Source organism: Cynoglossus semilaevis, chromosome 2 (genome assembly GCF_000523025.1).
Source record: "Cynoglossus semilaevis isolate Cse_v1.0 chromosome 2, Cse_v1.0, whole genome shotgun sequence".
Lineage (NCBI taxonomy): Eukaryota > Metazoa > Chordata > Actinopteri > Pleuronectiformes > Cynoglossidae > Cynoglossus > Cynoglossus semilaevis.
Window position 1 is genome coordinate 14,381,841 of NC_024308.1, and position 15,629 is coordinate 14,397,469.

General features: G+C 40.3%; 1 protein-coding gene and 1 long non-coding RNA gene across 3 annotated transcripts in view; one reads left to right on the top strand and one right to left on the bottom strand.

Moving 5' to 3' along the window:
• LOC103399905 (uncharacterized) overlaps positions 1-15,629 on the bottom strand; it is a 77,197-nt gene that overhangs the window by 12,101 nt on the left and 49,467 nt on the right. Inside the window, exon 3 of the long non-coding RNA XR_003049221.1 lies at positions 1,819-1,902. This is a non-coding gene — a long non-coding RNA (uncharacterized LOC103399905). The remainder of the gene's footprint in view (positions 1-1,818; positions 1,903-15,629) is intronic.
• LOC103399906 (granzyme G) lies at positions 3,309-4,850 on the top strand. 2 transcript variants are annotated; one of them, XM_008338545.3, is made up of 5 exons: positions 3,309-3,436; positions 3,548-3,707; positions 3,984-4,137; positions 4,247-4,474; positions 4,561-4,850. In XM_008338545.3, the coding sequence occupies exons 1-5, from the start codon at positions 3,385-3,387 to the stop codon at positions 4,732-4,734; spliced, it is 768 nt and encodes a 255-aa protein (XP_008336767.1). In that variant the 5' UTR covers positions 3,309-3,384; the 3' UTR covers positions 4,735-4,850. The 2 variants fall into 2 exon arrangements, with proteins under 2 accessions (XP_008336767.1, XP_024909851.1); XM_025054083.1 differs by having other exon boundaries at positions 3,996-4,137.

Sequence of the window (15,629 nt, forward strand, 5' to 3'; positions counted from 1 at the left end):
TTTAAATCTGATACATCTAAATATGAATCCCATGTCTAAGGCGAATAGGCACCATATGTTTTTCTGGATAGAAATGGATCAAGCAGAACAGAAAAACACTCATACAGCTGACATAATTTATGTCATCCAAGGCTCAGTCAAACAATTTGTCTTTTTCCTCTCTCCTTTTTCACTGTCCACGTTGCGTGAGTAGAAGCTGGATATTGGCAAAAAAAAAAAAAAAAAAAAAAAAGAACTTGGCTTTCTTTAGTAATTATGTACAGTCATTAAAAGTCTGCCTTTTCACATTTTCTTTGTTTTGGTCAATATTGGAACCGTGGCCTTACACTGCTGTGCAGCAACAACCAAATACTCTTTTGGGAAGTGTTGGGTTTTATATCTGAGCTCATTTGTTTGTAGGCAAAACCCCGTGTCAAATCTGCATGAATGAAATGAATATAAACAAATCATGGCTTCATGGAAGATGACCAGAATCTTCCAAACAACACGGAGTGTGAAGAGTTGAGACGGTATTGTTTTTAACCGCAACGCTAGCATATGGGTGTGTGCTTTTCTGTAAATCCATACGGGGTTTAAAACACTGAACATAAGGGTTTCATGAGGAAAAAGGTTAATTATATCAATATAGAAACTAGGACAGGTCTATGATAAATACTTGGGCATTTAACCAGTGTCAATCAATGTCAAAAACTCTTTTTTTAGAACTCACAGGCAACCGAACATCCTTTTGTAATTCTTGCAGAATTTCTTAAGGCATCAACCCACATCTGTTTCTGTTCAGTACCGTCTTCCCAGCTGTTGTAACTCCCCCAAAGTAGCTAAAGTGAAACAACAAACAAGTAATAAAGAATATAAATAATTTTACTTTGATACATGAAATTTGCACTACTACTGAATTAGTGGTTCCCTTAGCAGGTGTTTCCCAAACATTTTTTCTGGGGACCCATATTTTAAAAGTCACAAACCTTCGCAACCGATGTCAATAGACATTATTCATAAACTCCTGGAAAACATGATGCAAGACGACCCGAAAAAAAGCTGAGGGTTGCAACCCAGTCTTTGGGAAACAATGCCTTAGCTTGTTAGCATGAGCCCAAAATCTTAATCGGAGATGAATAATTTTGTGTTTGATTGAGTGGCACGGAAGCACACACTGGAATAAAACTATTAAAGAAACAGGGAGGGATGGAAATCCAAATTCAGCCTTTTTAACAGGGTTTAATAATAATAATAACAAAATGTGAGTCAGATTGCAACAGGAGGCGCCATTAAGTATGTGGTTCCTCTGGGGCTCGAATTACTTTACACCTTAATCTCATAGTCATTTTCTATTATGTGTAATTGTCAAATGGGCCGTATCCTTTCATGTGCCACCGGTTTAACCTCATCAGCTAATCAAACCTTGTATGATTGCATTTATGTACACTTGTACATGTTTGGTTTGATTTAGTTTGTGGTTGTTTGTGGTTTTGTGTGTCAAAAACTATCACTGGGAGACATGGACATTTTGCATGTCCTCAATACGTCAAAGGACATTTTGAAGTTCAAGTGCGGGATTTGGTATTAAAATGTGTGTTAGTTAAGGGGTCATGATTCAGGCTAGGATATGAGGTACACCGTTTGGGAAAGTGGTCTCGGTATCATCTGGGAAAACTTATTTTTCCTGACTGCATCGATGTCTTCCCATCACTGAGCTACTGCCCTGGAATCCAGAGTCGTCTCGTACTTTTGTGTGGGCAGCCAGTGCTGGACCGTAGCAAACATGCAACAATGAAAGGATTGTAAAAAAAAATATTAAAAACTTCAAACTGAACTCACTTAATAGTCCGCTGTTATCCTCACTCCCTGGATGCCGTGGAATTCCAACAAACAGCCGACTTCAGAAACACGACCCAATCCGCTCTACAAAAGAGAACATCACACCATTGAATAATGACAATAATGGATGACCACTGACCACTGTCAATGCCAGGCCTTCAACTCTCTGTTTGGTATGGAATTTTCTCTTTCTGCGTCTGTTGACTTTATTGTTGTCGTTTTCCTTCCTTCTTAATAAACAGTGATTGGTTTCATAGCTGTTATTACATTCCCTCGTCTTCGTGTTGCTTTTCAATGACTAAAGCAGTCAGCCTTCCTCCTCATGGTCCCTATAAAAGTGATGGGCTAACACTGAACACCCTATTCTACCATTCGAATTCCTCTCCCCATCTCCTCCTGTAATTCCCATTACTACCCTGGCCTCCAGAAGCTCTAATAAAAAAGTTCATTCTTTCCTTTCTCATCCTCCTGTACCTCCTCCTCTTCATCCTTTCCCTCCTCCTCCTCCCCCTCTGCCCTCTTGTCCTCCTACTCGTTTCTCCTTTAACACGTGTAAACTGCAGTGGATACCATTCAAAACATCACCATGAATTAATATAAGAGGAAAAAACTGTGTGGGTCTGTACAGTGGTGAAGTGATGTAGCAGATGTACAGCTACTGTAGGAACTGACAGCAGCGAACAGTACACTTGGATTTTTCACATTTTATTTTTTGCTATAATTGTTAAAGGGACTAATAAGACGTTCTGGCCTGGTTTTTCTAATTTTCTTTTTAAAAATAAAATTAAAATCTGGAAATAATGAATCCAATCAATACGTCCATCAAGGACGAATGTGCAGTGTAGGAGGATCAAATGAACACTCCTTCATTTTCTCAGAGGCTCAGGGATCAGATTTCATGGCCAATTCCACAGACCGCACTTTCAAACAGATCCTATTTTAATGCAATGTCTTTGGAGGTGATAACATCAGAATAATGTTACCTTTGGGACCGGACGACAGACATAAAGTCTCCTCTGAGGAAAAAGCCACAGCTTTGAACGTTTAATATCTAATGGGGCATTCAGACGTCATAATTAGGAGCAATTATATCAGTGTTGTCTACACCGGTCTGATTTATGCCCGGACGTGTACCAACTGACATCAGATTTATGGAAATGTCAAGTCAGGCCAAATACCAGTCGAAAAGACGTGTTGAACAAAAACGTATGAATGGCTCAATGTGGAAATCCTGAAAAGTGTCTGTGTCAAAACTCAATGTTTATACCTGAATCTGATCTGATAATATATTCAGAAAAAAAGGAAGAAAAAATAAATATTATGAATTTATGTAATAATTACATATGAGAAAATGATTACCTGTATGTGGTGGTTAAAGAGAGAGAGAGAAAGAGAGAGAGAGAGAGAGAGAGAGAGAGGGGGGGGGGGGGGGGGGGGGGTCTAACGTTATATTTGCATTATATTATGGTATTGCAAATGTTGCATCACATTTCCTCCTCTTTCACAAGTCTCCAAAGGTACCTGACTGATCTGTGCTTCTGTCAGTAGCTGCACTCATCTCTCACCATGTTCACCCACTGTCTCCTGGTTCCACTGGTACTAGTCCTAACTCACGAGGGTAAGTTTAACAAGGTTTGTTTTCTGATTCCTATTAGCGTGGCTAAATACTGTACACCTATGTTTTCTCAGCCTGTAGATGTTTACCAAACATTGTCCATCCCTGTCACAGTGTATGCCGGGAAAATAATTGGAGGTCATGAAGCTGTGCCTCACAGCAGGCCGTACATGGTGTTTCTAAGAGGCGATGAGAATGGGTCGCCAAGATACTGTGGTGGCTTCCTCCTGAATGAGGACTTTGTCATAACTGCAGCCCACTGCAAATGCCATAGGTGAAACAATATATATTTTTTACATGTTTAAATTTAAGAAATTTAATGCAAAAAATTGGATTCCTTACACTAATAGTGTAATTATATGTTTTATTATTTATTTATAATATTTACATATTAACTGACTACTTGCTAACTTATTAAGCTACTTACTAACACCCTTTAGTTACATGGTTAATTGCTGACTGGCTAACCTACTTACTTACTTCATTGACTAACTTAGCTAACATCTTGTTTAACTACTCACTCACTTACAAACCTACTTGCTTGTCCAAGTGTCTCGTTTAGCAATTTCACTGTATTCCTGGGAGTCCACAATGCCAAAAATAGGAAAGAACCTAATGTACAGAAGATATCTGTGGAGCAGGAGTTCCCGCATGAGAACTACAGTGACGTTACACGTACAGAGAACGATATAATGCTTCTCAAGGTAGGAGAAAGTACTCTCAGTTGTATCACCAACATTTAAATTCCTACATGGAGGATGGAAGCATCAGAGAAGTTCACCAAAAGTATCTCTTGTGTCTCTATTTTTGAAGTTAAGCACCAAGGCCATCTTCAACAAAGATGTGCGGCCCATTGAGCTCCCCCAGGAAGACATAGACTTTCTTCCAGAATCATGTTTTGTGTCCGGTTGGGGAAGGAACAATAAAGAGACCAACTATTTATCTGTGACTCTCATGGAGGTCAACGTCACACTCATAGACAATGAAAACTGCACAAAGTCCAAGTCGTACTGCTCAGAAGGAGAGGCTGGACCAGCTAAGGTTTGGTTCTGGTACATGATTTCATTTTTAATTCCTGAAGTCATTGTTCCTGAACTTATCAGTGCTTTGTGTCTTTGTGTTTCCAGGGAGACTCGGGTGGCCCACTGGTCTGTGAAGATGAGAAAGCATACGGTGTAGTTTCACACGTTTTCATTCCCCTGTCACGTGCACCGCCTGTGCACTACTACACTAGGATTCAAGACCACGTAAACTGGATCAAGTCTGTCATAAATAGGGACAAAAAACGTGCATACATTTGATTTTTCATTTCATTTAATAAAAAATATAAAAAACAAATGACTATAATCAAAAGAAAAAAAAAACACTGGCATACTTTTTTGAATCGCCTCGAATAATAAACGAATAATAAAGATAACACTGCCCTCTTGTGTGTCATTTGTGCAACAAGCTATGATTTTAATTTTGGAGTTTGAAGTCTAAATTATTATTATTGTAACTATCATCATTATTATTATTTTATTACTGATAATAATAATATAATGTTATTATTATTGTTGTTGTTACTACTATTATTACTCCCTGGCTGTTGTTTTAGTTCCAACAGCTAATTTATAATTGTGCCAAGTAATGTATCTTTAGAATTTACAAAATATAATTTTGAGCATTTCTTTAGTCAAAATAAGTATTTATATTAAAATATATCAAAGAGAAATAAAAACTATATAAATAAATAAAATAATAAAAACTATTTTAAATGAAACATTAGCATATTTAACTAGAACACATAAAGGTTGGTTTTACCTATTCTACGTATTTTACGGTTGGTTTTAAGTATTTAGTAACCTTTTATACGGACTTACGACGTTAATGTAATGTAAATAAATATAAAAGACAACAGTGCCCTCTTGAGAGCACTGAAGAAACAGAGACGAATTTATTACACCCTAATGAATGGGACTGTCTTTTGAGATTACTGAAAAAGAAAACAGTATGTTATCATGCGATGTTAAATAATAATAATAATAATAATAATAGTCATCATCATCATCACCATAATTGTAATAATACATATTAACTGTAAATGTTTTAACTGTCAGATTGGTACAGCTACATTGATACAAATACCTCCAGCCCCTCCCTCACATAAATTCACTTCATGGCCTCCTGTGCGTCACAGTTTTCCACTGAGGTGGACTCCGCTGAGGTGAGTCAGGTAAGATTCTATAAAAAGACCTGCTTGTAAATTTAGAAATCCAGTAATGGCTTGTTTCCTGTTGTTGTTCGAATTAACCTCTACAGGGACAGGAGTTAACAGCCAGTTAAACATGACATAACATTAACTGGGCCAATTATGCAATCCTTAACCAAGAAGAAGTAGAAGGATTTCAAAACTACTTCAACAATTTAAACAAAAGCTGTACGTACACATGGACACGACTGGTGTGGACTTACTTTGCAAAGAGAACATCACTAATATATTTGATATATCCACCCAGGTTACATTTTGTTCATCTCTTAATTACATGTTGGTTTCCTCCTGCACTATTTAATATGAATACAGCTTTGTAAATATATAACTATATAAAAGATAATATATCAAATTATGTTTTTGAAATGTTACAGGTATTTTACAGGTACAGTAATTTGTTTTGACGATGCTTTTTGCCACGTCATCTGAGTTTTACGACCTACGACAGTAGAGGGCAGTCTAAACAAATCAAATACATCCTGGATAATGTGACTCGCAGTCTGTAAGAGCATTCACTCCTAGAGATTCATTAACTTCAGCCTCCGTGTGCTGTGCCCTACACACATGTATGTATGATTTTTTTAATATTTATATTAGCAGTTCTGTCTGAAAACAACAACAACAGAAAAGCTTCCGATGTGCTGCTAAGAGTGCAAGACTACATTGTTATTCTGGGTTTGTCCACAGACTGACTGTGGAGGTGGACACATAGTGATTCTGAGGGTGGTGTGTGGAGGAGAGAGAAGGTGTAGGAGGGGCGTGTGTAGGAGTCTGCTAACGCAGTCTCCAGAGGCTGGTATTAACGGGAACAAGAAGCAGAGTGAGCGAGAGTGGCCATGTGGATGAGACATTCTCTGGATGCATCACTTGTTTTACAGCATGTCCAGGGAGGAAGACGTTGATCCCGTGTCCCCTCTTGTCCCCAGAATGGTGTTACAGGCCAATCACTGGAGACTGAAGCTGCCCATTAATTAGGCAATCATTTGTGTCATTATGTGGCCACAGCTGGTGCCACTGATGCACTGCTTCTCACATGTCGGAGCTAAACACTGACACAGGTCTCAGAGCCGCTCTTTACAGCTTCTGTTCTTTAATCTGGCAGGTAAGCCTCTGCCAGGGCGGCCTTTCTGTTTCCTCCCTGGTTCGGTCTTTAACCACGACGCCCTCAATATTAAATCAATGTATTAAGTGTTCTTCAGTATGTGGAGTGACGTGCTGTCATTTCCACGGCAAGACCTTGGCTGTGATTATTGCTAATTTGAATGATTGAAAAGCTGCCATAGTTGAGGTGGAGTAAATGAAGTGAAGGACTCACCCAGAAGGAGAAGGAGGAGGGGTGAGAGAGGCTTGGCTGTTCTCCAGGTGGAGGAGCTGACTCATTCTCTAGATAGACAGTCTGTCAGAGTGTATGCATATGTGTGTGTGTGTGTGTGTCACCCAAATTATTGTTGTTGAAAACATAATAGTGCTATAATAAAATACTGCTTAATAATGGATAATGACTAGCCTGTGCAACCTGCAGACAGTATCACAGATTAAAACTAGTAATCAGCCATGCACACTATTGGTTAGCATCAAAAGATCATCTGGAGAGCAGTTCATTGATTGACACGGGCTTCAGTGGATCACATGTATAGAACGTGGTGCCAGTCCCTGTGTTTGTTGCATATGTACAGACTCCTGTGTCTCTTTCACTGCTGTTCAATGGTGGGTGGCACATTATAATGATGGAAAAGTGACATGAAGACACGGACGGGGTCAACATGCCTGTCTGTCTGTCCATCCATCTTTCCCTCTCTCTCTCTCTCTGCGTATATATATATATATATATATATATATATATATATATATATTTCCATTGAGGTGACAATAAATTACGTTGTCATGGAAACCCCATTCCTGCCCATCTCCACCTCAGCACACAAAAACTCACAGAATAACATGTGTGCACCTACACACACAGTCAAGGCTACGCTGAATTTGTTCAGCAAACACTCGACAGACGACTACAGTTTGAGAGGCGACTCGTAGTGAAAAGATGCCGAACTTTGTGACAGACATTGTGGGGGAAAAAAACGCTGTGAGACAGTAGACGCTACTTTGAGAGATTCTCACAACAATAGAATGAATATCACACACACATTATGTGGCCCTGCAAATGACTGGTGCACCATCCAGGGTTTACTTCACCTGTTGTGACCTACTAAGTATTACACTGCAGATAATGGACGGCAATTAAGACTTAAGGCCAAATACTTCCTTAGAAATCTCCAGACCACTGAAAATAACAACCAGAATAATACAACTTCTCAGTGTTGAAAAGACCGTTGCTAATGTTCAGCTACAGAGGACATCCACAAAATGTAACTTTTCAATATAGGAACAACTGGTCCACTGAGGGCGCTACTGGTGCTGTTACCATCCTGGTGGTGATGTCATTTTCCCCAAAGAAACCATCCTGGCCTGCCACCTCTTCAGGAAGCACAACCGTGCCAATTAACGTACACACACACACACGAACAGTTATACACATTGCTGTGGGTGTATCCCTGGCTGCCTGCAAACTGACGCACTACCCCTCCCTGTGCATACTCTTTGGAGAAGGAACATGTCCTACAGGGCTTCATTCATCCAAGGTGAGACGCAAAAGATGACAAGATGCTACCATGGCAACAGTGTGTCGGGCGCAGCCGTCCAACATGAGCATACATGTTGGCTCATAATGAAATTGCCCCACTTTCTGGTCCCTTTCCGCTCGAGCTTAAGAAATGCAGCTCCAGTGTTTTATATGGTCAAAAAGAGAGAGCAGTATCCTGTCACAAGAAGTGAAAAACAGACCAACAACGGTCTGTGCTATCAGCACCTTCTTATGGTCAACACGAAGGTTGATAAGCTTGATGAAGAAGTGTCTCTTGTATTCTTTCCTCTGGTAATCTTTCCATCGACTCCCTCATATCTCAGTGTATTTGCTCTTGTCTAATGTATTTAAACAGACTGCTGCAGCGACTGCCTGCAGATAGGTCTCATTGTCTGTGACATTTAGAAGAAGTCACACCCCCTCATTTGCCTGCCCATTGTGAGCATCCTCCATGGCCTATAATGAGCACGTGCACGCCCAGGCCATTATAAATAGTCTGTGGCCTGGTTAAATGCAACACCTCTCATTGGTTGTTATTTAAGCTGTATGTTTTCAATGTGATTCATACCCGCGTATGCACTCCTGTGTTTGCACAGATGAGCCGGACAAACACAGATAGAAAGATAGATCATGTCTTACTCTGTGTGTGTGTGTGTATGTGTGTGTGTGCAGGTCATGGCACGTGTAAATGGATGATTTAACGAAGACGAATGCTACAGGAGCCACTCAGAGTACACTGCTACCTACAGGACGGAGCAAATGATTCTCCTGACTGTAAACTACAGTGATGTACAGTTTTTGTTATCAGTATGATAACTGGCATACTGCACATACTGTATGTGATTGTGTTCGATTGTCACTCACCCACGCTAACACAGTGATAACCTCATATTTTAGGACACAAACACGTCATTAGTCAGAGCCATAATGAACTGCAAAAAGTAGAAAAATCAAACGTGAAACCGGTGAATGTAAACAAAGCTGTCTTCCGTGTACAGCGCCGCGTGACGACATTTGTTTGTGCAACTTTTGTTTTAATGATGTACGTCGGGATCAATAAAGTCTTATCTTATCTTAAATGGATTTATGGGAGGCGATGTATATCAAGGACGTCATAAACCAAGGACCAAAGACCCTCTGCTTTGGAGCAGTGCGATCTTCTTGATAGATAAAAATTCTTTAAACTATCTATTTAATTGCACCATGTCACTTTAATTCTCTTTGTTTCAAGCAGCTACAATTAAGAAGAAAGACAGATACAAAAGTATCAGTATACTGTAGTACTGTATGTAAAAGGCTTGCAAACTGAACTAACCAGAGAAAGGTAGTTTTATTATTTCTCTCATGCAATCTTAGCAACACAAAAACCATTAATACTTCCAATGTTTCAAATTCTAGGTTACCAGGCTGTTGTTGTCTATTGTTTTGTTAGCACTGCACCACACTGACTTTAGAAACAGCCATTTATTTTTGCTTATCCTCTGAGTTTTAAACCAGATTTTCCTGGAAAAACAAGTCAAGTGAAACAAGCTGACAACGCTGTGATTTGTCCTCTTTACTGCTTTTCATTTCTGTTTTAAAAAATCCTAATACAATATCATTTGTATACCTGGATACACCAAGATATTTATAAACTTGTCTCCTTTCTGTTATTTCTATGCACACGGCGGTATGTGGTGGCGTGGGACGAGGTGGGCGGTAACTCTGAGAAAAAGTAAAAGCCAAACGGCATGCAAGCGGGTAGAGAGGACATGGACAGGAAAAGGAAATACAGTTTACTGGTCGCCCACCACTTCCTGTGTCTTTCGCAGTATCAACTCAACGACCAGCGCTGTGACTGAAAGTTTGTTTGTTTGTTTGCATCACAGCAACGATAAGAGACACACAACGATAAAACTCTGCAACTGCAGCATCAGGAATGTGATAAACAGAGCAGTTGGTAATTCGTTACCATACGGTGTTTATGCGAGTACCCGGAATTCAAAAATTCCAAACATTTTATTTTATTTTTTGTAGTTTACCATTAGGAAAATTAACAATAATAATGTGCGATAATATAAGACATCCCAGAGTTGATATATTTAAAGTTTACAATAATAGAAACGAGCGACTGCAGTATCACAATACGTCCAGCAGAGGTCCTTCTCTCATCGAGTGTTATCATAGACGAAGAGAGCAGCTATGAATGATAGTTAACTATGGTAACATACTGTTTACTGCAGTTGTTCTTCTGCGTCTTTTCCTCCTCCGCATCATCTTTTATAATAATAATTATTATTATTTTTATAATTATTATTAATATTATTACTTGCTCATTAAAGGTGGACAACTCCGTCAACTGTCAGTTTCCCTGTGTGCTACATCTACCTGAGACTTGTGACTGTGCAGAGGGAATTATTGTATGGGCAGATTAGAAGCCCCCTTGCATAGACATGTTCTGTGCTCAAGAAAGAGGCAACCCCCTTTCCCCTCCCTCAGTCATTCTGGGATCCCACATCCCCATTGAACTTTCCTCCCACTCACCAAAGAATGTGGAGGAGGGAGGTGAAAAGAGTGGGCTCTTAGTAGGAATGGGGATATAAACACAAGAATGGACAAAAAAAGAAGTGAATGACTGAGAAGCCAGTCTTAAATACATTTGTACTACACTAAAGGGTCTTTCTGAGTTTTCAAATCAAACTGGGGATATTACACGTAAAGATCACACCAGTTCTCGGTTGATCTTTTGGTCTCGTGTCCAATGCTGTTTGATATTGTTTGTAACACTTCAGACTCGTCGAAACGCTGTTAATGTGTCTTTCTATTCCTTTCTGTTCCTGCAGGGGATTTTCTCATAGGACCTTATCAGGTGCCTTGGTACGCCTCTCACTGAATTACAAATTCCACAGCGCAAAGTGGCAGCATTGTTGATGAAAGGTTAGAGCTGTTTCAAATTCTCACACTAAATGAAAAGGCTCTCTCTCCAGTGGTTGTACAAAAGCAGGGATGACATTTGAGTTTCGTCAGCTGTATATCTAAAGTGTCTGCAGACAAAATGCCAAAATGATCAAAATCAAATAAGGCTGGGAATACACACAAAGCACACCTATGCTCTCTTTGTTGGATTATCTGCCTACAAGACTTAGTCATATCTAACACACAAAAAACAAAACAAAAACCTTAGTCATATCTAACACACAAAAACAAAAAAAAACAAAACAAAAAAAAACACAAAGCCCCTCAGGAATAATTCAGTAAATGTCCTACAATTAAGAGTACATATTTTCACTGTCGCAGTAAACTGAAAATGTATCAGTACTTCAAATTTGTCAGTGGACTTGGTGGTTAAGGAATAGCAAAGAGTAGATTATTGGATTGGAAACTGAGTGGGAGAAACATGAAGAGAATGGAAGAAGTGGTGACACCAAATATTTATTCCCTACCATCACAGAAACAAGCAGTCATCTGGCCTTTCTCTAATTTTAGCCACACAGTGTGTGACATTTGTATTCTTCTGTAAATATAAATCAGTTTTGGAGGCTGGATCCTGAACCATGACTGCCATCGTACTTGAAATGTTCCTATCTCTGCATCTCTGTTCTCTTCATTGCTGCAAACAGATTATATGCAGTACTATCTAGCTCACATGTGTCAAACTCAAGGCCCCTCCAACCCCCGGTCCACAGACTGAGGGTTGGAGACCCCGATCTACACAGTCTTCCATTTACAACGGGCCCTTTAAGAGGAACTGTATTGCTGATGTGAAAATGAGTTTGACACCCCAGTTTAGATTATTGCCCTGACACATAATCTGACGTATGTGTCTCTCTTTATCTTCCAGTAACTCACTTGGATTTAGGCTCGTCATGTTTGCTCACTTTTATCATTCAGCTGATCTCCACCTTAGCTAAGAAGTCCCACTTTACTAAATATCACATTTCTTTTCAAGATGTAGCCTGAGTGTTAATTCTCCTCTTGTAAGTCGCTCTGGATAAAAGCGTTTGCTTGATGCATAAATGTAAATGTAAATATTCAGGCATATATGAGGATTATGAAGGGAACATGATGTGGAATGGTAAACTGCAACTCTGCCCACAAGGCAGACAGTCTGTGAGGCAGCGCAAACAGACGTGGGGCGTTTGCTTTTCCTGTGAAAATCAATGGGCCGAGGCAGATGGAAGTGTGTTTCCTCACTATTTACTCCTCAACTCCGTGACAAATGTCTTTGCCCACAGCTCCCCCTATGCTGCGCAGGTAAGTTGACTTTCTTTCTTTTCCTTTTTTCCCTCCTTTCTGTCCTTGTTTGTTTCTTCCTTCCTTCCTTCAAAAAAGCCAAATCAAATATTCTCTTCATCCAAAACAAAAGGCTGTTATTCATACACAGCTTTGTGACTCACAAGCCTGAAACAAGAGACAGACAGTGTCTGCAGCCTGTTATCACTAAAGATAGGCAGTGACAAATTTGTGGATGAGTACTTCATGCCAGCTCTGCCTGAAGTGTACGGACTCACTCGGAAGGTCGACTTGATCAACACGTGCAAGAGGCAAGGCTGCTAAAATTGGATGACTGATAAAAAGCCCCTGTAACGTGAAAATACAACAACAGACGGACTGGTGTGTGTGTGTGTGTGTGTTTGAAAATAGGTTTATATGTATATTTCGTGATAAAAGATTTGTATCACTTTTATAAAAGTAGTTTGTTTGCTTACTTTCAAAGTCCCTGGACACAAATGAATAAAATACTCTTACTGGAATCTGCAGCAAATGGGATTTGGTTCTAGTATTGTTTTTTTTTTACTGGTTTTTGTTTCTGAGAAAACCACAGTTTGAGAAACAGGAATGATCCTCAGTGGAGTCACACCGAGGCCTGAGCTGCAGCATCTGTGGGTTTTAATGGAGCTTTGTGTTGAATTAGACTTTCATTCTCTACTGCTCTGGGGGATATTTTTAGTTCCACTGGGGTATTTCTGGTTGAGTACACCAAAAGAGAAAAGTTCATTTTTAACTCTTTTTTCTCTTACATCTATGCTGAAAAGATGGTGAAAATGACTGAGCATTACAGATCCTAAAATAGAGGATCGCCGTTTCATATCTCCCAATTTCTCGAGAAAAGAAACAAACAAAGAGTTAGTAGTGGGTGGGGGTGAAAATCAGCATTCCGGCTCGACCACAGTGGAGCAGCGATCACATGGGTAGAGAGCAGGGGTGGAGGTGTGGGTGTTGCGGTGGTGGTAGTGCAGGGGCGTAGCACAGTAAAGAGCAAAGAACAGTTCCTGATTCCATCGCCCTGAGCTCACCACCTTTGCGCTCTGCCAGCCACTCCTCTTCTCCTTCACACCATCCTTCTCTTTCTCCTCCCCCTCTCCCCTCTCCCCTCTCCCTCCATCATGCCTATCCATCTGAGATGTTAACTCCTTGTTGGACAGCTGTACAGCCACTTGCATCAGCGTTGGTTTTTTTAACGGAGATCTGGGCGGGAGTGCTGCTGCTGCTAATCCTTACTGGAAGCAAAGGCGTGTGTACGGGTACAGTCACAATGATTCAGTACCCCGCTTTTTAATCCATTTGTGACACTTCATAATTTGACTGGCGATTAAGTGTTGAAGTGGAATAACAGATGAGCTTTAAAACACACAGCAAGACAGACGCAGCCAAACGTTGAAAAGTGAGAAGAAAATAAGGCAAAAAGGAGTCGACTGATTAGGAGACAGGTTCAGGTTACAATTTCGTTTGACACGTTTGCATGAAACATTTTTTTAAAAGGGAAAAAAAATACATATATATGTATATATATATATTTATATGTAACATTTTTTTCCTTTTAAGGCAAATATTCTGAATATTATTGGACAGCCCTGATACAGTATATGTATTATGTCACTCATGGTTTATAACAGGCTGATATCGATGAGATTAGAAGAGCTGTGAAATATCCTGTGAGTAGCTTTCACAACCCTGTACCTAAATTGGACATGGAAGGTCATGGAAAAACAAAAACATGCAATAACTCATTGCTATACTTGTTGTGTTTTTACACAACACACCTGTGCGTGCGTACGTGTGTGTGTGTGGTTGAAAGAGGAGGGCATTGCACATTGCACAATACAAGCCCCAGACAGTGACATTTAATGTGCTGACTGTCCTTTGGTAAGCCACGCAAAAGTGACGCGCGTGTGTGCCGGAAAAAGATGACCTTATGATAGATCAACTGGTAATGCTGCCTCCTTCATCTCCTCTCTCCTCCCTGTCTCTCTCACTGTCCTTTGTTTGGGTGCCACACCTTTACCTTTACTTAATCCGCCAAATTAAATCAACATCGCCTTTACTTATATATTGCCCTGCTGTAGCTGTAAAAAAATAAGGTCGTGAAGGTTTGTGACTTTTAAAATATGGGTCCCCAGAAAAAAAGTTTGGTAAAAAAAAGTGGAGACAAAGGTCAATGGGGTCTTGTGTTTGTAAAAAAGTTCTATATGGTATTTTCTGCTGAGGGAGAAAGAACATTGAAAAAAAAAATCCCACATGGACTGGACTCTGACAGTGTAAACATAGCCAGTCAGTGCAAAGGAATGTGTGAGGGATGCAAGAGAAAACCCCCCCTGGGGACAAGGTCAGAGGGGGTAAGGGAAGAGGTAATTAAGGATTTTAGGCCTCAGTAGAAGAAGAGTAGGTCAAAAAGAGAATTCATACGAGCAAAGAAGAATATTTTAGCAAGAAGACGAGGAGAGGAGATGACATGAGGTGGAAGGAGGAGTAAATAAGGCAGGACTCAAGGAGGAGACAAGGAGAGACCTCAGCTAGGAGTCAAGGACAGAAGAAAAAGGAGGTGTGGTGAAATTGTAGAAAAATGTGCGGAAAAGTAAAAGAGAGGAAGGACAGGAGTGGGGGCGGGTCATTGACCTTAAGTAGGGTGGTGTGAGGACGGAAAAGCCATGAGCAACTTCAAAGGATCGGGGAGGCCTTGACGGAGAGAAGGGTTAAAGTTCTGTAATCTAACAGCGAGGTTACGGGGCTGCAACTCTGATTTCTGTTGCTGCTGAAACTAATTTAGCCAGGGGGCCCCAGAGGCCTTCAGGAGGGGCCACGCTGTAACAGGAGGAGCTGTGAGTGATAAAACGCAAGTAGGTGCAGGCGGAGAAAAGCTCGGACGCACACAACACGACAGGAATAAACTCTACCAACAGAACGGCACAAATCCTTTCACTAAATGTAAAATATATGTTCTATATTTTCTCTTTTTCAGGTCGGAGTCGTGTGTATTAACGCTGACGATTGCACACGACGCCCTTTCTTGGCTACTGTGCAGGGGGCTCAATGATTAAAACAGATGC

Excerpts from the sequence above, each read along its gene's own strand:
- LOC103399906 (XM_008338545.3), top strand. The coding sequence starts at position 3,385 with ATGTTCACCCACTGTCTCCTGGTTCCACTGGTACTAGTCCTAACTCAC. Across the intron at positions 3,437-3,547 it reads ACTAGTCCTAACTCACGAGG|TGTATGCCGGGAAAATAATT; the intron begins GTAAGTTTAACA and ends TCCCTGTCACAG. Across the intron at positions 4,138-4,246 it reads ACGATATAATGCTTCTCAAG|TTAAGCACCAAGGCCATCTT; the intron begins GTAGGAGAAAGT and ends CTATTTTTGAAG.